This window comes from Sebastes umbrosus, chromosome 16 (assembly GCF_015220745.1).
Source record: "Sebastes umbrosus isolate fSebUmb1 chromosome 16, fSebUmb1.pri, whole genome shotgun sequence".
NCBI lineage: Eukaryota > Metazoa > Chordata > Actinopteri > Perciformes > Sebastidae > Sebastes > Sebastes umbrosus.
The window spans coordinates 25,519,031-25,540,775 of NC_051284.1; the positions used below are offsets into that span (position 1 = coordinate 25,519,031).

At 40.9% G+C, this 21,745-nt stretch overlaps 1 protein-coding gene, 1 long non-coding RNA gene and 4 other non-coding genes across 13 annotated transcripts in view; 4 read left to right on the plus strand and 2 right to left on the minus strand.

Annotated features, from left to right (window-relative positions):
• trim9 (tripartite motif containing 9) overlaps window positions 1-21,497 on the plus strand; it is a 47,982-nt gene extending 26,485 nt beyond the window's left edge. For 2 of the 8 annotated variants that reach the window (XM_037796144.1, XM_037796146.1), the window contains exons 4-11: window positions 3,175-3,285; window positions 5,092-5,245; window positions 6,544-6,689; window positions 10,393-10,531; window positions 13,834-13,872; window positions 14,600-14,903; window positions 15,160-15,328; window positions 16,853-21,497. In XM_037796144.1, the coding sequence (XP_037652072.1) occupies window positions 3,175-3,285; window positions 5,092-5,245; window positions 6,544-6,689; window positions 10,393-10,531; window positions 13,834-13,872; window positions 14,600-14,903; window positions 15,160-15,328; window positions 16,853-16,930 (1,140 nt within the window). In that variant the 3' untranslated portion in view covers window positions 16,931-21,497. The remainder of the gene's footprint in view (window positions 1-3,174; window positions 3,286-5,091; window positions 5,246-6,543; window positions 6,690-10,392; window positions 10,532-13,833; window positions 13,873-14,599; window positions 14,904-15,159; window positions 15,329-16,852) is intronic. The other 6 variants (XM_037796145.1, XM_037796147.1, XM_037796148.1 and 3 more) reach the window with 3 other exon arrangements.
• LOC119504099 lies at window positions 5,146-7,130 on the minus strand. Its single transcript, XR_005210512.1, has 3 exons — window positions 6,860-7,130; window positions 6,524-6,747; window positions 5,146-5,228 (listed from the first exon to the last, which is right to left on the minus strand). It is a non-coding gene; the product is annotated as an uncharacterized LOC119504099 (long non-coding RNA).
• On the plus strand, window positions 5,671-5,752 carry trnal-uaa. Its single transcript has one exon. It is a non-coding gene; the product is annotated as a tRNA-Leu (tRNA).
• On the minus strand, window positions 8,138-8,219 carry trnal-uaa. Its single transcript has one exon. It is a non-coding gene; the product is annotated as a tRNA-Leu (tRNA).
• Window positions 9,522-9,603, plus strand: trnal-uaa. The gene has a single exon. It is a non-coding gene; the product is annotated as a tRNA-Leu (tRNA).
• trnal-uaa lies at window positions 11,380-11,461 on the plus strand. The gene has a single exon. It is a non-coding gene; the product is annotated as a tRNA-Leu (tRNA).
• Window positions 21,498-21,745: the final 248 nt, after the last annotated feature.

Genomic DNA, 21,745 nt, shown 5'->3' on the forward strand with positions numbered 1-21,745 from the left:
GCTGCGTGCGGAGGAGTGACAGCGACTCTGATTGTTAAACAGGCGGCGACAGCAGTGAGAAACTCTTCCTGGAGCGCTGCCAGGCCACTGCAGGGGTGTGGATGTTCCAGGCTTGACACAGCAGGGAGGGTTTTGGCCCCCAGCCAGAGAAATATAGACCGAATCATCAGCGCTCTCCTCATTGTATGGCAAGAGAGGTTAACCACGGTGCTCCTCTGGCTGATTGATTACTGCACTAAAACGGGGAATAATTAGAATATGATTAGCTGCGTCTCTGTTCATATTTATTTACTTGAAAAATATTCTATTTGCAGTTAATATTTAATCCTCTTAGAGTGCAGTCAGACCTGTAATTTGTTTAATTTGGTCTGAACCTTGGAGGAGAAGTTGCATTTTTCTATTTGGTTCATTTCAGTTCTCACTGTCTGCAAACATTCAGTCATTTCTGCAGCATCTTACTGCAGATATTCTGTCAGAGTGAAGGAGGTCAAAACAACATATCCAGACTCTGTGACTTCAGCTAAACATGATTGACTTATTTGCAGATACATTTACCTTCCCTGGTGTTTGCAGCAGATAAGAAAACAGCTGAAGAGGAGGAGACGAGATGGTCTTTAGTGGTTCAGAGCTAAAAATCTGTATTTTCAAGTGTCTCCGTGCAGTTTGTTCGAAGGCGCCTGCGGTCACTTCAAATTGTTTTCAGCTGCCCAAACAAACCAGATTGGGAGCAGAAGTTTTAAGTTTTCTGAGGTTTGAATGAAGCAAACCAAACATGCATGGTGCGGTGCTCTTAACAATACACTGAAAAAACAAAGTGATTATAACACAATTTTCCTGGATGTTAAAAGTGGATATTAAGAGATTAAAACACCGATCTGAGCCTGAAGATGATGCTGTCATTTTGACCACAATCAATAGAAAACTTTCACGCTTTGCTTCATGTAAGGGAAGGGTGATATGACGACATACAGCATAGGAGAAAATAGAGATTTGTCAACCAGTAGAAACTTAGCTGGATGTTGAAATAGCTATGCCTTTAATACAGTATAATACAGTATGCAGGACTGCTTTATAAAAATATTAGATTTTTGTGTCAAAAGTTGTAAAGTACATTGATTTGTCAGGTATTTATTTTACTGTAGCAGTCAAAAAAATGCCATTCAGATCTGGTTATTGCTGCTGTTAATGGTTTCCCAAGAAAAAAATGAATATATTATAATATATGATGAGATTCAGAGGACATCTTTTTGAATGCTCTGATTACAGCCTTGAAAAGGGGGCTATGTTAAAGGTGCAGTGTGTAGTAGTGTTGTCACGATGCTGGAATTTCTAACTTCTATACGACACCTTGAAAAATATGGATATTCAATACTATTTTCGACACCACGGGGAAACATTGACACAACATCAAGGGCATAAACATTTTTAATAAAAAATAAATAGCAGTATGTGTGTGTGTGTGCGTCAACTCACTGTCGGAGAGAAGAGAGAGCAGAAAGCGCAGCTGATACCGCAGAAAATGAGTATTGAAACCGTTTCAAATATTCAGTATCGATATGTATTACGATATTTTTGACAACACTAGGACAGCATCTAGCAGTGAGGTTGCAGATTACACCCACTGAAACGTCTCCTGTGTGGTGCCGAGCGTGTAGGAGAACTACAGTGGCCGACGCAAAAAAGTGAAAACACGAATGGCCGTATCTAGAGCTTGTTTGTCCGTTCTGGGCTACTGTAGACACATGGCGGCCGGCTCCGTGAAGAGAACCCGCTTCTTATGTAGATATAAACGGCTCATTCTAAGGTAACAAAAACACAATTCTTATTTTCAGGTGATTATACACGAAAGAAAACATACTTATTAATATTATATTCCATTTCTGCCAATAAATTCCCCTAAATGTTACACGCTGTTCCTTTAAAGCTTTCACTAACGCTACATACTGTACACTGAATAATATGAAAGTCTTGACCGTTTGTCATGTGTCAGTGGTACAATATTTGCATATTGATGTGCTGTGACTGCAGTCATCAGTAAATCATCTTCATGTATACTGTCGGTCTGCAGAAAGGATTTTCCTCTCCGTTCAGCCTTGGAGCCCCTCAGATAGCAACGGCGAAGTTTCTGTTACCTAGCAACCCTCGGTCCAGCACCTCCGTTTATTTCACAGTGTTGCGAGGAGGCTCGGTGGACATCAGTAGTGTCAGCGGCGGAGAGGGAATCTCCCAGGTCTATCAGATATCACATCAAATCAATGAACTTGTTGTATGTGTGATAAGGAGGGTTTATCTTATTGATTTAAAAGTGTTCCTTTGTATTCAGATCATGATATGGGAAGGATAAATTATGAATATGAGGAGGGGTGCAATGAAAACTGATTAAAGGACTGATTTTTCTGTGTTTTCTGAGGTAGAAATCTATTCAAAAACGTCTACATGTTTTCTAGCTGCTCCGAAAGTCAGAAAAATATTTCCTGCAGTCTCTTCTCATCTCTGATGTAACCGGTGATGCTGACGACCGTTCACACGTGTGAGAACAAAATGTCACTTTCCTTCCGTTAACGTCAATAACAGGATCGCTCGCCGACGTCCCTTCAGCCTCCTCTTCCTCCCTCAATCTGTGTGCGAGTCTCAGGAGGAGAAAAATTAGTCAATCAATCACTTTGACAATCGTGCTGCTAATCTCATTATTGGTATTCCTGCTGCTCTTCGTCCATTAACGGCCTTGTTTAATCTGTGTCCTCCATCCATCCTCCTCCCTCTTCTCTTTCCCTGTCCTTCTTCCTTTCAATGTCGCCATATTTTCTTGTCTTAAGCTCTCTGCATCCATCTTCCTCTCCTCTACTCTCCCTTTGCCTCTCTTCTTCCCTCATTTATCCACATTTCTGCCACCTTCTGCTTATTTAATTTCAATGCATCTCCAGTCTTTCCTCTTCTTTTCGTCCCTATTTACACTCCACAGCACTCGCACACTTTATTAAACCCTCTTTGTGTATTTTATTCATGTTCCACTCCAGAGTGATTACATGAAAAGGGTGATGATTAACATATGATTATCCTCTGTATGTTTGTTGTTGTTGTTGTATTAAACATGCAAAACTTGATTCCCTCGTGGCTGTTGCTTCTTTTCTCTTCCGTCATCCCTCTTTTTTCTTTTTACTCCTCTTTTCCCAGGTGGTCCGGGATCAGATCTCCCACTGTACGGTGAAGCTGCGTCAGACCACGGGGCTGATGGAGTACTGCCTGGAGGTCATCAAGGAGAATGACCCCAGTGGATTCCTGCAGGTAAGATGCACAACAAGTCTCTGTTTTCATGTCCCAAGTTACATTAATGAAGTGGAGCAAAATGCAAAATGTTTCCTAGAGCACCAGTTCCCAACATTTTTGGCTCGTGACCCCTTAAAACGAAGCAATGTTTACTTACGACCCCTCATCACTGTTTGCATACGTCTACGAGTCGTGACCAGCTCAACCAAAGATGAGTTCCCTTGCTATTGTTATATTTGAATAATTTTATGTCCTGAAGAAGTAAGATAATGTCAAAGATTTGAAAAGAAATCAAGAAAATGAATGCAGTTTTGTATAGTCCCCAAGGCTCCATTCTCGGGCCTCTTCTGTTCAACATCTTAGATGCGCCTTTTCAATTTGAAAAAAACCTGAGTGGAAATATTGAAATATTGCAAAACGTTTTTACGCTTGGCTGAGGTGGAAAAGTTGGTCTATAAATAAAACAAAATGTGACAGAGTGCAATGGTTTTCCTACTGCTTATCTCAATGAACCAACTCCCAATAATCACATAACGGTAGTGGATGCAAACAAGCATTGTTCGCATTTTCTTTTGTATGTTCTCGAAATTCTGTAAAAATGAAGCGATACATTTGGATGGAAACCTGGCTACTGAACTGACTTTAAAATTCTACTGTTATCTATTATGTTTATTTTACTGGTTTATAAATCACTAAATGGTTTAGGGCCAAAACACATTTCTGATGTGCTGCTTCTTAATGAACCATCCAGACGGACTTACTGTGCTCACAGTCAAAACTAAACACCAAGAAGAAACATTCACACAATTTAAAGCGTCACATTTCTGAAACAAACTCCCAGAAAACTTGATGTAAAGTGGTGACAATCTATTTTGAACTTTATGCTTTTAAAGCTGCAATTTTTTCCAATTTTGCTACTTGTTTCGGTAACTTTAGTGACATTTCAAACTTATATTTCAAAAAGAGAAATTCCTCCTAAAAAGCAGTAAATTACTAGCTGAGAATATGACTCAGACGCAGTCATTTTAGATAAAGTTGATGTTACTTCAAGGTGAAAAATAATTACAATCAAAACTGATTTTGTTTGTTTGTTGCCAGGAGATGTTTTCACTGCCTTTGCTGAGCAATTTCACCTTGTTAAAATCAAACATAGTTTGACATCTTTGATTTAAGTTCAACAGTGTTATGGCTAAAAACCCTTCAGTGTTTTGTTTTTGTGACTGAAGAGCTGAATCTGATGAGATGATGAGCAAACACAGTATCACAGGTTATAAATGTATGTGCTTGATAGAAGTGTTGACTGTGTGAGGAGACCTTTTAGAATGAAATTGAAGTTATTTACCATCTTTTCAGCATGGTCCAAAATGATTTTTACCCATTATGGTGAAATGTTTATTGGGGAAATACAAGTTTGGTGTTTATGTTAACATTTTCTTTAACGGATTAAACAATAATTTCTAGATAATTTCCTTGGAAGTTTTCTCAGAAAAGGCATTTAAGAGAATTGGCTTTCTTTGTAAAAACAGCTCCTTTTGAACCCAACTACATATTATTCTTTTTATATGTTGAATTGTTTTCCTCCCTGCAAACATATTTCACATCTTTGCATCTTCAGCTGACCTGCCTTTATTTCCCTGTTCAAGTTTTTTGGTGGCTTTGTTCCACATCTGAACTGAAACTACACAAATTAAAATACAAAATGTAAATGTTGTTTAAGTAGAGGATGCTGCAAACATAGACATACATCTGTGAACACACAACAGTATTTGTTATTGGTAGGTAACAGTGAGAGTTTTAATAGTGTAATTCATTTGTTGTCCTCAGATCTCTGACGCTTTGATCCGGAGGGTCCACATGACGGAGGGCCAGTGGGGGAAGGGAACGCTCACCCCCAGGATGACCAGCGACTTCGACCTCACTCTGGACAGCGGACCCCTCCTGCAGACCATCCACCAGCTGGACTTTGTCCAGATGAAAGGTAAAAAGAGAGGAGATAATGGATACAGCTGAGGGATTTATATAAGAGTGGGCTAAAAGAGGGACTGATAGAGGAGAGCAGGCACTGCTACTTTTTACTTTGTAATAATTGCTGTGTCTCAATTGGGATACTTCCGTTCATACACTTCCATGTAGTACACTGTGCACACTATGTACTTACTTGCGTAATGTGTGAATTTCGACAGGGTAGTGTTGTCTCAAATCACACTCGGCCAATATGCACTCACCGGAGGTTCGGAAGATCAGCTGGTGATAGTCAGCCATGGACTATCGGCAGTGATTTAGGAAAGGCAGCCATTGACCTTCAGTCAGTTTGCTCTAGTCTCTGAAGCCAGCTGTCGGTCTATGAGCCTTTATCCATCTGACTATGTATTATTCAAATTGTGTTGCAAGTAATGTGTATTCACCAGGATGGCGGAGTGGTTAAGGCGTTGGATTTAAGATCCAATGGACGTAGCCCTCGTGGGTTCAAACCCCACTCCTGGTAGGAAAAGGAAGTTTTAACCTGATTATGGGGAGAGAAAAATAATTTAAATTCCATTTGAAGTATAGTACTATTGTCATGCTGAGTTTATGTTGACACGTAGAGGTTTCCACTGGCTTCTTGGAGAGGCGGCTGTGCCTCCTCCTCTCTGCATGTCAGTTCAGATGGATAAGTTAACCCAATAATGGCTTCTATCCGACTACAGTATAGTGGTACTTGGTACTAGTGGAAAAAAAACACACACTGTACCGGCCTGTGAAGGAGCTAATCTGTAGCCAGACTAATTTCTGTTATGAAGATTTTACTCATAATATTTCTGTTTGTAGTATCCTTCTAAAATGTATTATGGACACTAATGTTGTTGTTTTTTTGACAGTCCCTTGAGTTTGCAGTGTCAATTTAGAGACAGCTTGTTTTTGCATATGACCTCTTTATCTTTTAAAATCACAAATTATTTTACAAGTAAACATGAAAATATATTCAGAAGCTGTTTTTGTTGGGGTATTTAGTGGATGTGTGCTGAGATATTTGTGTTTGGTACCTGCTTTACACAGTATGATATCTCTGACACAGCGTAGGTGTTTGCTACAATATTCTGTAAAATACTCAGAAAGTTAAAGAAGTTTGTTTATATGTGTGATTCTGAAGCATTTGATTATAGATTCATATGTTCATTATTGAATTTATAAATGATAAATATTGAACAGGTCTTCGTGCACCGCAGAGTCATATCCAGTGTGTGTGTGTTCGTGCATGTGGGCTGTAATCTGTAACCTGTGTTTTCCCCTCCTCAGTCCCAGCTGCTCCCATGCTCCAGCTGGAGGAATGCTGCACTCAGAACAACAGCGCCACGTTGTCATGGAAACAGCCACCGCTCTCCACCATCGCCGTGGACGGATACATCCTGGAGCTTGACGATGGAAACATGGGGCTGTTCAGGGTAGGTTACCCCTCCGCAGGTACTCTTTTGTCTCCGTCCGTTAGGATTTATCTGTCGACTTTAATAGAAAACAAACTCTTACTTGTAAAAACAGGAGGATCTCTGTTGGATTTACATTTAGATTACAAGCCAAAAAGTGAAAAACAGGACCAGTTAGAGTAATAATTCACCTTAACAGAACACCACCCGTCTCTCTCGCAACAAAGACTCCTTCATTTGGTGCCAGGGAGGACACCAGCTCAGCCAGGGGAATCTGAAAGCAACGCTTTGTCGCTGAAATCCCTCGATTGCTCTCTCGTACCGTACACAGCTCTGAGTGATATGAGAGCAGGTCACGTGACACACTGTAGCGAGGCATTGAATGACACAACGTCAGGAGAAAGGGTCTGTAATGCAGCTGCCAGCTGGGATGATCCCACAGGAAGTGTGATCTGGGATCAAAGCTGTGCTCAGACCCTCCCAGACGTTCACCATGTAATCCATCCAGCTAAGAGCCTCCCCTGGTCTCCATACATTGAGGCCCCTGCTTTGTTATAATGGCAACTTAAACCCCCTGAACAATACCTTCGGTTCAAAGGAGAGGATATCTGTGTCCGACCTCTGAACCTGTAAAGCGCAAGTTGCTCCATACAGTACAGCCAGCATGTTGCCTCTCATAACAATCAACCTGGGAGATCTTTCCACTTTGTTGTGATGTTAAACTCCCCGCCAAGTAGTTTAGATAACCTGAGAGGCCATCATTTTATTTTAGATAATTTATTCATCCAGATTAGTGGCCAACCCGCTCAACTCCTGAGCCCTAGACGGCCCTATGAACCCACCAGTGGGCTACTCCGGGTCTGAAAAGTGAAGCCAATGCTGAAGAGCCTTAAACTTTCATTCTCTCTAACAGCCAGCAGGGGGCGACTCCTCTGGTTGCAAAAAGAAGTCTGATTGTATAGAAGTCTATGAGAAAATGAGCCTACTTCTCACTTGATTTATTACCTCAGTAAACATTGTAAACATGAGTTTATGGTTTCAATCGCTAGTTTCAAGTCTTCTTCAATACAGCATGATGTTCATTTAGTAAATAATGGTCCCATTTAGAGTCAAATAGACCATAAAGCAGGGGATGCTTTAGGGCATAGCTACCTTGTGATAGACAGGTCACTACCACGGCGTTGTCCAGTCTGGGAGTTGTCTATGTTTTTGTCCTACAACTTTAACCCTTTCACAGTGTGTTTTCAGTTCATGAAAGTTAATTGTAACATTTTGGTTGCTAAAAATATCTTATTTAAAACGGCAAAACCAATGGGTGACATCACGGAGACTATGTCCACTTCTATTATAGAGACTATGGAAGCCAGACACACACTCAGCATGACAGTAGTCAGTATATGCAGAGTCAAAATTCCCCATTCCTTGTTCATTTTTCCACAACTCACAATTGGGTTAAAACTTCCTCTTTCTACTAGGAGTGGGGTTCGAACCCACGAGGACTACGTCCATTGGATCTTAAGTCCAACGCCTTAACTACTCGGCCATCCTGATACATGCAGATATATACCCACCAGCTGTAACAGTATTTGGCGTTGACTACCCACGAATTAGCAGTTAGCGGATGCAGTTGGTAAATCTGTTGGCAGATTGGATGTAAATGATCACCCTCTGATGCAACAGTTGTGATTAAGACAGAAGGATGAAGGCTCATACAAACAGACAGCTGGCTTCAGAGATGAGAGCAAACTGACTGAAGGTCAGTGGCTGCTTTTTCTAAATTAAAACACAGGATGCCTCTACAAGCAGCTGCTGGACCATTCACATTACACAGGAGAGTATTTAGCTGATGCTCTGACTGTAGAAGAGTCTTAGAAACATTTCAGCCTCCTCACTGAGCACTAAAGTTGATCTATTTGCAGCTCTAAAAAGTGTAGAAATCAATAAGACAGTTATATAAACAGAATATGCAGCCCACTGAGTACACCACGAGCCCAAAAGTCCAATATTCAGATTACTATCTTGTGTTTTGGGGTCTTTGAGTGGGAGGATCTGGTTACTACTGTTGGGTGTGTGTGCAAATAGAGTCAAATCAACCCACTTTAAGTATGCTGCACCAGCTGTTTAGAGGAATCTGATGGACATGTTTAGGAGCTATGAGTAGATGACAGCAGTTTGAGAGGAGGTGGAGATTGAAATATGGGGGCTAAATTTAGATTTAGGTGTGTTTCAGGGCTTTCTGAGTGGTTAAGGCGTTGGACTTAAGATCCACTGGATATAGTCCTCTGGGTTTGAACCCCACTCCTGGAAGAAAGTTTTAATCATAGACTGTATATAAGAAGTGGACGTAATCACCGTGATGTCAATCGTTGGTTTGTGGACTGCCGTTTTGAAGCCTCAAGTTCGTCATTTTTGCTGTCGCCATACTGTTTTTTTGCAACCAGAAGTGACACGAGAGGGTGGAGCTAAGTACAACCGAACGCTGAAAAAGACATTTTTAGGCGACCAAAACTTACAATTAACTTTCACGAACTGAAAACACACTGTGAAAGCCGCGCCCCTAAAGCATCCCCTGCTTTATGGTCTATCTGACTCTAAATGGAACCATTATTTACTAAATGAACATCATGCTGTATTGAAGAAGACTTGAAACTAGCGATTGAGACCATAAACTCATGTCTACAATGTTTCCTGAGGTAATAAATCAAGTGAGAAGTAGGCTCATTTTCTCATAGACTTCTATACAATCAGACTTCTTTTTGCAACCAGAGGAGTCGCCCCCTGCTGGCGGTTAGAAAGAATGCAAGTTTAAGGCACTTTCACATTGGCTTCACTTTTGAGACCCAGTAGTTATGTACCAGGATGGCCGAGTGGTGAAGGCGTTGGACTTAAGATCCAGTGGAGACTGTCCTCGTGGGTTCGAACCCCATTCCTGGTAGAAAGAGGTAGTTTCAACCTAATCATGAGTTGAAGAATAAACAAGTAACTCTGGAAACTTTGACTCTGTATTAAGCACTTAATACTGACTCCAACTCCTCCGGTCTGGATGTCCAAGTGCCCATGGGCATGATACTGAACCCCAGATTGCCCTGCCATTGGAGTGTGTAAAGGACCATTAGATTATCTCCTGATGAGCAGTATGGCACTATGAATGGGGTAAATGTTGCTATTTAGTGTAAAGGGCTTTGAGTGTTCGGAAGATTCAGAGTCCATTTAGCTTGGAGACATTTGAGCAGAGCTTTAACTGAATTTATAGAGTTTTAATAGCAGAAATACATGTAGAATATCCTCAGAGTACATTTTGTATCTTTATATTTGTTTTTGTGTGTTTCAGCCATCCAGTCTGTGCATCTCTTTAACTCAGATTTGATGTCATACCTGTATCTGGTGCTACGTTTCGCCAAACAACTATTTACTTTTCAAATTGCGAGGGAAGTTTTCTCTTCCTCCTCTGACTCATTGAGGCTCGCCAACGCAGCGCCACACTGAGCTTGGCAAGTTGTGTGTCCCCATGTCTATTTATACTCCGGTGTGGGCTGCCTCGCCCACGTTCATTTGTACAAACTCACACTCTCGCTTATTACGCTCACCGCCAAAAAAAATCCAAACGGGACGCTCCTTCAGAGGCAGAGCGGTGCGGGTTAAAGAAGAAGCAGGACTCTCTGTGTCATTATTACGCACTCGATGTATCTGCCAGCTTAACAGGAAGCACTGTGTCTCTTTACAGGAAGTGTACGTGGGGACGGAGACCATCTGCACGGTGGACGGGCTCCACTTCAACAGCACATACAAGTCCAGAGTGAAGGCCTTTAATGCCAGTGGAGTGGGCCAGTACAGCAAGACGCTGATCATGCAGACCTCTGAGAGTACGTTAAGCATTATCTCCTCCTCCTCCTACTACTAACATGACTGTATGTCTTTAAGGGAAAATACACTCTCAAAACAGAATTCACTTTTATTCCTCTGATCTTGGATCGTTCAGTCAGTATTTGGAATAAAATTGTCAGTTTCCACAAAGTTAGAATCCAGAAAGAGCCGAGACTCAAGTCTGTGTTGCCAATAGAGCCGACGTATTAGTGCTTCTTCACTGGCAGTATTTATTAATAAAGCAAACTTTATCAACAGTATTTATCTACACTTTTCAAAGCAGCAGGTCTGAAATAGAGCTAGGCGAATATATCTGCCGATAAGTACCAAGAAATGGTTCACTAGGTTTGAGATGATAAATAGAAACAGTGTCACTATTACATAGTTTGTCCACCAGAGGGCACTGACAAGTTTATTTTTACACTGTAAAATATCACCCTTAGTATGTATCTTGGTCATAATTCTTTAAAAAACATATCTAAGGGGTCCGTATCAAGAGTAGTTGTTTATGTTAAAAATACTACCGGCTATTTTTTAGTGATTAGATTTTTAAAATACAGCTCCATTCTCAATTTCATTTCGAGGGAAACATATTTTCTCCCGGATTATGGACGCATTTTTAAATGTTATTAACGTAAATTGAAACAAAACAAAAACACAACAAAACTACATGGTTAGGTTTAGTAAAAACATAATGGTTTGGCTTAAAATAAGTACATTTGCTACGTCATTTCAGTTAATTAAAATAAGTCAATGTTGACTTTTGGTTTCACACAGAACACAAATAATGTTGTTTTAGCCGTCAATGCTAAATTCGCTTACAGTTTGTACAAGGGGGTCAGCATGTACCAGGATGGCCGAGTGGTTAAGGCGTTGGACTTAAGATCCAATGGACATAGTCCTCGTGGGTTCGAACCCCACTCCTGGTAGGAAGAGGAAGTTTTAATCTAATTATATGAATTGTGGACAAAGAAGGAAAAATCAGTGAACTTTGATTTCGTATAGTACTTTACTGTAATCCTGTTGACACATGGCTTCCTACTGTGGCTCCTCTAGTCTGCATATACAAGTGTTCTTGGGCAAGATGCTAAACCCAAATTGTTCCTGAAGGCTGTGCCATTGTTGTGGGAGTCAGCATCAGATTATCTCCTGATGTTTAAAATACTATTGGCTAATACTGTATATCATTATCTGATTTTTTGACCTCCTAAATATCTAACCCTCTCTCCTACAAAAATGATGTTCCCATACAACTAAACTGCATTCTCAATTACATTTCAAGGGAAATATATTTTATCCCAGATTATGGTTGCAGTTTTAAACTGGTTATAGTTTTAAATTGAAACAAAACAAAACCAAAATACAACAAACTACTCGTTTAGGTTTAGTAAAACATAATGGTTTGGACACGGAAAGTGGTCTCCTGGGTGGAAGTCATGTGTTTACTCACCCACTTACCCCAACCTCCTCCTTACGTGGACTACGATCAGAAACATGTTTGTGATAAATCAAAAACAAACGTAATCCTGGAGAAAATACGTTCTCTTTAAATGTTATTGACAATACATTGACAAAAAATCGATATCTAGTCTGAAGTGCTGCTGGCACAACTTCATCTACTTCCAAGGTGTATGGAGAAGGGAACAAGTCTGAAGAGGTCAAAATTGCAGCAACACTTAAACAAAACAAAAACTAAAAAATAAAAACAACTTTATAGTCAGAACAACGCATTTCAGCTTGCGGTCTTCATCAGGGTCAGGAATAAGAACATTTAAAAAGATGGATATCTTTATATTACAAGTGTTGCTGCAGTTTTGACATCTTCAAAGTGTCCATAAGTTCATAACAGGGAAAAAGGGGGCAGGAGTGTAAGCAGCTGAAGACCAGCTGACTGTTGAACAGAAAGAATAATGCAAGTGAAATTAAGAACTGCTTGTAGAAAGGAAGCAAACGAGATTATACTTCAAACAAGGATACGGATAAACCACAAAATATGAAGTTATAAGATCCAGAAAAAGATGAAAAATGTTCACTGATTTGGCTTCTCTGCTGTTGTTCCGAAGTTAACAGACGGACGTGACTAGATATACATCTCTACTGCCAACTCTGAAATCAGTTTGTCACTCACTGTTTCTTATTTTTCAGCACTTTTGCTTCTCCAAATGCCTGCCACATGTTTGTTACTGCATCCCTGTTTCCCAGGTGTTGTAACTCTTTGTTGGTGCCCAAATATGTTTGACACACATATATATTTTTGCATGATCAGATCTTCAAAAAGTTACATTTCTATCATGATGAATCCAATCTGACTGGCCGTGATGTTGCGCTCTAGCACACAGCTGGCAGGTATTTTATCTAATAACGGTAATAATATAGTTTCATAGTTATTGTCACATCATGAGATCACAGACTGGAGTCCCGGCTCAGTTTCCTTCTTCTTTTGGGAGTGAGGCGTTCATTAACAGCAAAGAAATCTTGACTGAACTCATGAAGATCTTAAGAATAATAAAGTGTTGCTGCCAGACTGAAGCCTTGCATCTTCAGAAACGTCTTAGAAATTTAGGGGAAGTTACTTGGCCACTTCCTTTTCTTTTTATTTCAGATTTAAAACTATGCAGTTTGAGTTTTTAATTATGGACTTCAAAGGGATTTCAATATCCCCATCCTCTTTTATCTGTCACGTAACACAAAAATAATAACAGTAAAAGCCTCCAAAACATCACTTCCAAGGTTTTAACCCAAAAGCAGCAGCAGGATGTGGATTCTGTTTGAGGGTGTGTTTGAGCTTTTAAACCAGGTACATCCAGTAGCAGCTGTATAATCCACCTATGTGCACTCGCTTTCCCATTAGTTAAATGCTGCTCTGCACACAGGGACGCTTGTCATCCATCAGTGGACGTGAAAGGCCCAGACGGCCTCCCTACCTGCTAGACAGAGCACTCAGCTGCTGCACAAAGTGATCTAACCACTCAGTGTTTTTGCAGAGATCTGACATCCCGGACCGGACTGGGATTCGATTTTCTCAGTTTTATTTCCCGCATGGAGAGAAGAATTGTCTTTCTCTTTGTTTTCATGCTTGTTCTTATAAGTCTCACCTGATTTGCTTCTAGGAACTTCTGTTTTTTGGATCTCCTCTGTGGTGTTTTGGTTGAACCAGCTCCCCTGATCAAACCTGCTTTCTCCTCCACCCCTCCCGACCCCTCTACACTGTCTGCTTCACCGCTTCGCTACGCTCTCCTCCTCCTCCTCCTTTCTTTCTCCCGCTCTTCCTCTACTCCCCTCCCTTCATTTCACATTTCAGCTGGACTCCCTCCATGTGATATTCAGTCTATAGGCACAGGTATGGACGGCTCTCACCACTCTGTCCCCCTCGTTGCCATTGCCTGTGTCATCAGTGCTTCACTCTCAGACCAGCAGGTGGGCAGTTTGCTGCTCTGTGGGCTTCACTTATTAAACGTTCACTACATGCTTCTAATAAATGTCTTTGTTTTATTTCCTTTGGGAAATAAAGCGATGTAATGAAACTTTACTGCACATAGTGACACCAATGAAAGATGGTGGACAAGTCCAGTGGAGCCCATATAAAGCACAAACATCCCATCTGTTAAACTCCCATATTACTCTGTATAGAGTATAGAGCTTTGTTAATACCGTAGTCAAACAGTTTGCAACGTTATTAGCATTTGATTTAACCTGCTTGCAGTGTTGCAAGCTGGTGAAAACAAACGCCAATTATCATGTGCAGACTGTCTGACCCAGGTGTGATATTATTATAAATATTAAGATTATTAGGATTAAGTTATAAATTAAGTTAAGTTAAGTTAAGTTGTAGAGTATAAGAATTATTAATCCTAATAGTGATAGTGAATCTTCTTCCTCTCATCTTCTTTCATATGATTATTATTCCTTTCATTCCAGTTCACCTCATCTAGTCTCCAGCCTCTAGATTCATGTCACCTGTGAAGTCATCATCATCATCAGGTGTTGCAGTCAGTGATGCTAAACAACAATGTGTGTAACTCTCCCCATGTGTGTGTGTGTGTGTGTGTGTGTGTGTGTGTGCGCAGTCGCCTGGTTCACCTTTGACCCGGCGTCCGCTCACCAGGACATCGTCCTCTCCAACGACAACCTGACGGTGTCGTGCAACAGCTACGACGACAGGGTGGTCATGGGTAACTCCGCTTTCTCCCGCGGCGTTCATTACTGGGAAATGACCGTCGATCGCTATGACAACCACCCGGACCCGGCCTTCGGCATCGCTCGGGGCGACGTGCTGAAGGATGTGATGCTGGGGAAGGACGACAAGGCGTGGGCCATGTACGTGGACAACAACCGCTCCTGGTTCATGCACAACAACTCGCACACTAACAGGTAAAGAAACACGTGATAACTGTCCAGCACTGATGCAAGTAAATGTAGTGGAGTAAAAACCACAACATTTGCCTCTGAAATGTAGTGAAGTAGAAGTATAAAGAAGCTGAAAATGAAAATACTCGAGTAAAGGTACAAAATTGTAACTAAGCACAGTACTTGAGTAAATGTACTACTCAGTACAGTTACAGGATGGGAGGACACATATTCTGCAGGTACCAGATTATCTGTCATACCTTCTTCTCTGTGTGTGATGGTGCAGGACGGACGGCGGCATCAGTAAAGGAGCTACAATAGGAATTCTACTGGACTTCTCACGCGGGATCCTCATCTTCCTCATCAACGATGAGCAGCAGGGTCCGGTGGCTTTTGAAGCCTTGGAGGGCGTCTATTACCCCGCCATCAGCCTCAACCGAAATGTCCAGGTACACAATCATATTGTATATACATGAACTGAAAGACAGTTGCTAACATGTGGCTAAATGAGACTACTAAACGTCATCACGCCGACTCGTCCGCCTTCACAGCCTCGTTGTGTATACTCACGTTCATGCAACCGTGGTGTAGTTTGTTTATAGCCTAATGGTAGCTTTTTACTTCTGCTGATTGCATTCACACTTCAAAAATCATAAAAGTTGTGTTCATTAGTGGAGATTATCTTGCTGAACAAAACGTGTAAGTATCATAAACTTAAGTTTGCCACAGAGTTTATTTTCTGCAATAGTCCAAAACCCAATGGAAAAATCCCATTGGGTTTTTTTCGAGGGAACCTGTGCGATGCCAACTTCCTGGTTGGTTTACAAAAATACGTCATCCCTGGAGCACTCTGTAGAAAGATTGGAAAATGAATCCCTTGACATACCGATTTCTGCTTTTCTTTTCCCTCAAGTAGCTTTAAATGAATAGTTTTCTTATTAAGATTGAGACTACTCTCATGTCTCTTATGTAAATATGAAGCTTCAGCCTGTTAGCTTAGCTAGATCATGTCTGTCCAGACCCACTTTTGTACGTCTGGTGGACGTGCAAGTTGGGTTCAATATTTGAACATCTGGTTAGGGGCCTTTTTGGACGTCTGCGGACGTGTAAAATGGGTTCAATATCTAGACGTCTGACTAGGACCCCTTTTGGACGTCTGCGGACATGCAACTCAGGTTGACATCAATAGTTGAACGTTAAAAAGACGTTTAAAAAAGACGTCGCAATAACTTTCATTCTGGCTCCTCAGTGGACGTCCTCGGACGTCGACAGAGACGTTAAATTGATGTCTTTTGGACGTGTCTTTGCTCAGTGGGTTAGGATAAAGACTGGAAACAAAGGGAAACAGCTAGCCTAGCTCTGTCCAGAGGTGCAAAAACTGGTGTGAAAACAATGTGTGGGGGAGCAGCCAACTATTTCTTGGCCAGGACCAGTTAACAGGCAAACAGCGGAGACTCCAGGAAGTTACTGTTCTCAGCCAAGAAAGAGTCCTGCACATAACAGCAAATAGTCTTTTTCACACTTTGGTGTTTGTACGAATTAAACACATTTGGCTCAGCTCCAGGAGGAGCTGTTTTATATCCGTCCCTGGCTGTCCCTCCCCGAGCAGTGCTGCAGGCCAAAACAGAGGTTTTTACTTGTAGATCAACAAAGTATCATAAGAGTACAATTATTATTCATTAAAACTGCTTTTCCAAGTTTTACAAATATGGGCTCAGAGGATTAAACCTTGAAAGAGGAAGCTTCAAAGACTCAACAACAGTTCGTAGCTTTGAATTTCTTATTGCTCTCAGCCAGTTTTCTCATTTTTAATGCCGTCTCTGGGTGATGAAAGCAAAGCGCCTCCAAGACAAAACACTTCACTCACTGAGGAAATAGTTCAACAGCTCCACCTGCAGGCAGGAAAATGAATCAAACCTCTTTGCCATGATTCAGTAACCCATATATTTGTATGTAAATGTGTTTTTCTTCAGATCACACTGCACACTGGTCTACCCATCCCTGATTTCTACACCACCGGGGATGCGGATCCCAACGACTCAGTGTGCTAAAGACTCACACACCGACTGGCTGGGGAGAACCTCTCCAGGATTTCCCAGGGTTCATCCTGCCAGTCAATAACTATGATCCACCCCCCCACCGCCCCACCTCCTCCTGTCCCCAAGACCGACTGACCCCCTGACTCTGTAAGAGGCCCCATCCAGCGCTGAGCCATGCCTTTATCATGCCTAAACCTTGGACACTTGGACCATCTGCAGGACAAAACTGGATCGTGCTTTGCAACCTTGTATTTTGACGTGTTACAGTTGAAGAGGGTTTAATCCTTTTGAAAAATATACTCAAGCGGATGGACTTGGAATAATGTGCAATGATCATAACATCTGCTTAAAGGAATAGTCTGAAATTTTGGAAAATAAGCTTACTTGCTTTCCACTCGATTACCACTCTCATGTCTGCACACTAAATATGAAGCTACCTGCAGCAGTCGGTTAGCTTAGCTTAGCATAAAGACTGGAAACGGGGGGAAACAGCTAGCCTTGCTCTGTCGAAAGTTCAGAAATATGTTTACGAACACTTCTAAAGCTCACTTATTATTATTTTTAGGTTTTTATATCACTCTGTAGCTTCCCAGTGGTGTTCCAATGTAAAGCGGTGAGAAAATATTCTAAATATATTGTACACTTGAACTGATATTGATGTTTTTTTAGGTGGTCATCGCCGTCAGACAGCCCTTTCCGACGGGGAACTGAAGCCGTTATATAGCTCTCTTCAAAGCCACCAGACTCCATTCACATAAATAATCATTTTACATCGTAGAACACGAAAGTATACATACAACCCCACTTTAAAAATACAAATTAACCCAAACTTAGCACAAGTAACGTTGACTCAGCTAGTGCTATTTAGCATACAGCCATGAAAGTGGTCTTATCTAACTCTCGGCAAGAAAGCAAATAAGCATGTTTCCTTATATATTGAACTGTTCCTTTAAAGGTGGGAGTTTGTTTTGTAAATGAGTCGACTTAGAAAAAGTAGCCCCCGTCATACCATCAACATACAGCTCAATATATCTTATTCTTTATTCTTATTCTACACAATATCCTGTATGTTTCTTTTCCTGCCAACAATCATGAACATCCTGACACATTTAAACCACCCGGGGGAGCATGAGAGGTCGTGTTTCATGTGTTTATGTGTGTGAATGTATGTGAGGTGGGGGTGGACGGGTCGAGACTGGTCTGCAGCTGCAATGATCCCTGGAAGAGAGCAATAGTCCGACTCTCAGCCGCGTCACTGTTGTATCCTCATCCGTATACATGAGACGCTTTTCTTAGTGGCTTAGCTCGTGTGATCCTTCTGTATCGTCTGTAAAAAAACAAAAAAAACATGCAGCCTTTCTCTGCGGTGCAGCTCTAAAAACAGGATGGATGGGTTTTGGTGTAACGTACCATAAAAGTGGGCGATTCCGTGCATTGAAGTGTGTTGTAAATGGGTTAAAGATGATGACTGTGAAGCTCTTTGAATAAGGTGCTACAGCAGCTTCGCTTCATTCTGGCTTTTTTTACTGTAGGTGACTAAATCCTGGTAGTTTTGTAATATTGTTATTGCAAAGATCTATTGCAAAGAGGTGTATAGCTAAATAAGTTATTGATGTTCAGAGTTTTTTCAATGAGAATTCATCATTGTTCCTTTATTTGATGTATAGTTATTACAGAAGCAAAGAAACTGAATCTTTTTTTTTTTTTTGTCGCTTTAAAAATGTAGTTTGGAGTTTGTTCTCAAACCAGTTTATGTCCTATTAAAACAACAGGAAAGGTGACTATGTACTGGGATGTTGTTGTGGCCTCACATTTGGGCAACAGCCTCCTCAACAGGCAACAACTAAGCCATGCAAGCAGCTCCGTGCTTTGAGCTAAATGCTAACGTTTAAATGCTGATGTTTAGCAGGTATAATGTTTACCATGTTCACCATTTTAGTTTAGCGTGTTAGCATGCTAACATTTACCAATTTGCGCTGTACACAAAGTACAGCTGAGGCTGATGGGTGTGTCTTTAGTTTTGCAGGTTTTTGATAGTTAATCATAGTATTGAAAGTAATTTAAATTTATCCCCAAAACTGGTACAATCCAACCTGCGGGGGATATGAATGTGTATACCAAATGTCGTGGCAATCCAACCCACCGTTGTTGAGATATTTTGCTCAAAACCACAAATGTGACCCTCATGGTGGCGCTAGAAGAAAAGTCAGAGTATCGTCAGTCATTAAGATTCATCCTCTGGGGACCATGAATGTCTGTACAAAATGTCTTAGGAATCCATCCAATAGTTGTTGAGATATTTCACTCAAAACCACTAATGTGACCCCTCATGGTGGCGCAAGAGGAAAAGTCAGAGGATCACAAAAGGGATTAGGATTCATCCTCTGGGGACCATTAATGTCTGTGCTAAAGTTTGTGTCAATCCAACTGGTAGATGTTGAGATATTTCACAGGATAAGTGACATCTTTGACCTGCTGGTGGCGCTAGAGGAAAAGTCACAGGATCCGCAAAGTCATTAAGACTCATCCTCTGGGGACCATGAATGTCCGTACAAAATGTCTTAGGAATCCATCCAATAGTTTTTGAGATATTTCACCAGATTTCACAGAATAAGTGACAACTTTGAGCTGCTGGTGGCGCTAGAGGAAAAGTAAGAGGAACCCCAAAGTCATTAGGATTCATCCTCTGGGAACTATGAAAGTCTGTCAAAAATGTCTTAGGAATCCATCTTATAGTTTTTGAGATACTTCATCAGATTTCACAGGGTAAGTGACAACTTTGACGGTCAGAGGATTAAGAAAAGTCTATAGTATTCATCCTCTGGGGACCATGAATGTCCGTACCAAATGTCATAGGAATCCACCCAATAGTTGTTGAGATATTTCACCAGATTTCACTGGATGAGTGACAACTTTGAGCTGCTGGTGGCGCTAGAGGAAAAGTCAGAGGAACCCCGAAGTCATTAGGATTCATCCTCTGGGAACCATGAGTGTCTGTCAAAAATGTTTTAGGAATCCATCCGATAGTTGTTGAGATATTTCAGTCTGGACCAGAATGGTGGACCAACCAACTAACATGGCTGTCCCTGGAGACATGTTGCCACTAGCAGGGCTAAAAAAAGTAACTGAATTCAAAATGTTGAGGTCGATTTGAGGGAACTGTTGCCCTCCAAGTTGCCCAAATACGTTTCCCAGTGCATCGTCTCCCTGAGACGTACCATACATGTCTAGCATACACATAAGGTGCTATCCTGTGTTTTGAGTTTCATGGGTGTGCCTTTTCCCCTCTTCAATACCAACCAGATTTATTATGAAACTTTGCTACAAACTAGATTCATTGCTTCAGCAGAGTCAACTGTAACATCTGTGATGCCTGACTTCACCTGCTGCTACGTATCTTTTCTATCGGCTAAAAGGGCAACAATAACCATGTTTGTTATGGATATAATAACCACAGTATTGAGGTTCAGGTTCTTAACTTTATAGATCCTCTCTGTGATTTTTATTTTCTCTTTCCCTGGATTAATATTGATTGTAAATCATCTAAAACTGATATATGGCTGCACAGTAAACTATATATAATGTTCAGTATGACATGTGCATGTGTGCTGATAAGCCAGACTACTGCAGCGTTCAGCAAGTTGCACGGCCTTTGCTGCAAAGGCTGGATTCAAGCTTTTGATTCATGCAACATTTAATTGGTGGGTTTTCAAGGTAAGCCTTTTGTCCGGCCGTAATTATAATAATAAAAGTACAAAAGCAGCCCCGTTCAGCTGAGGGTCACTGAGCAGCGACGGCTTCCTTTGCCTCGTACCGAGACAAGTGCAGCCTTTATCACGACATTACACAACCTCAGATTCCAGGAAACAAAATGGCTTTAATTTTAGCAAAACAGTTCATTAAAGGGATTCTCCACATGTTCAGTAGGAGATGACACACACGTCTGTTACTTTTCAACACAAATTATCTTCTCATGGAGCATTTTCTATTTGAATAAGTTGTATATTTGATTGATAAATACCATAAATGTGTGTTTCTCTACTGAACATATGAGGGTGGTGATGTTTTAAAAAGTGTGTGATTGTAACATTTATTATTTCTAAACCAGCCAAATACACTTTAATAATATTAAACTTAGACCCGGGGATGATTTAAAATCCATTAAACTTTTGTGAATTATTAAAAACTTACACACAGTCGCTGGGCGACACTGGGTGTTATATATCCAAATGTACATACATGTGAGTGTGTGTGTGTGTGTGAGTGTGTGTTTACCTGCATTAATAACCTCATTTTAACTCCAAAGTGATTCTTTTTTTTGCCCTGTTTGATCCGAGGTGGAATGTCATCACTCGATATTATTATTTACAGTGATGCTGAAATATGTCTACGGAGAGTTTTATGAATATAAAATGAACATTGTTATTATCGTTATGATTTTAACACAGTATGATTACTATGATTATATGTCTATCATTACCATATTACTGCTATTATTATTATGATGATCCGAAGTGTAATATGAGCCTCTGTGTTTTTTTTGTATGTGTGAATATTCAATAAATAGGTGTCAACAAGGTCTAATGTTCTGTCTTTTCTGTGTTTTACTGTCTTATAACAGTGACTCAAAGTAGATTTAACGTGGCTTTTCCACACGCAGGTGATCTCTATTTTACTAATTGAACAATAAACTTGACTGGACTGATAACTCAACTGCACTTTACAGGAAAGGCCAGAGCAGACTCTAGCTGCTCAGGAGACTGAGGTCTTTTGGAGTGCAGGGGGCACTACTGAAGACCTTTTATGACACTGTGGTGGCATCAGACA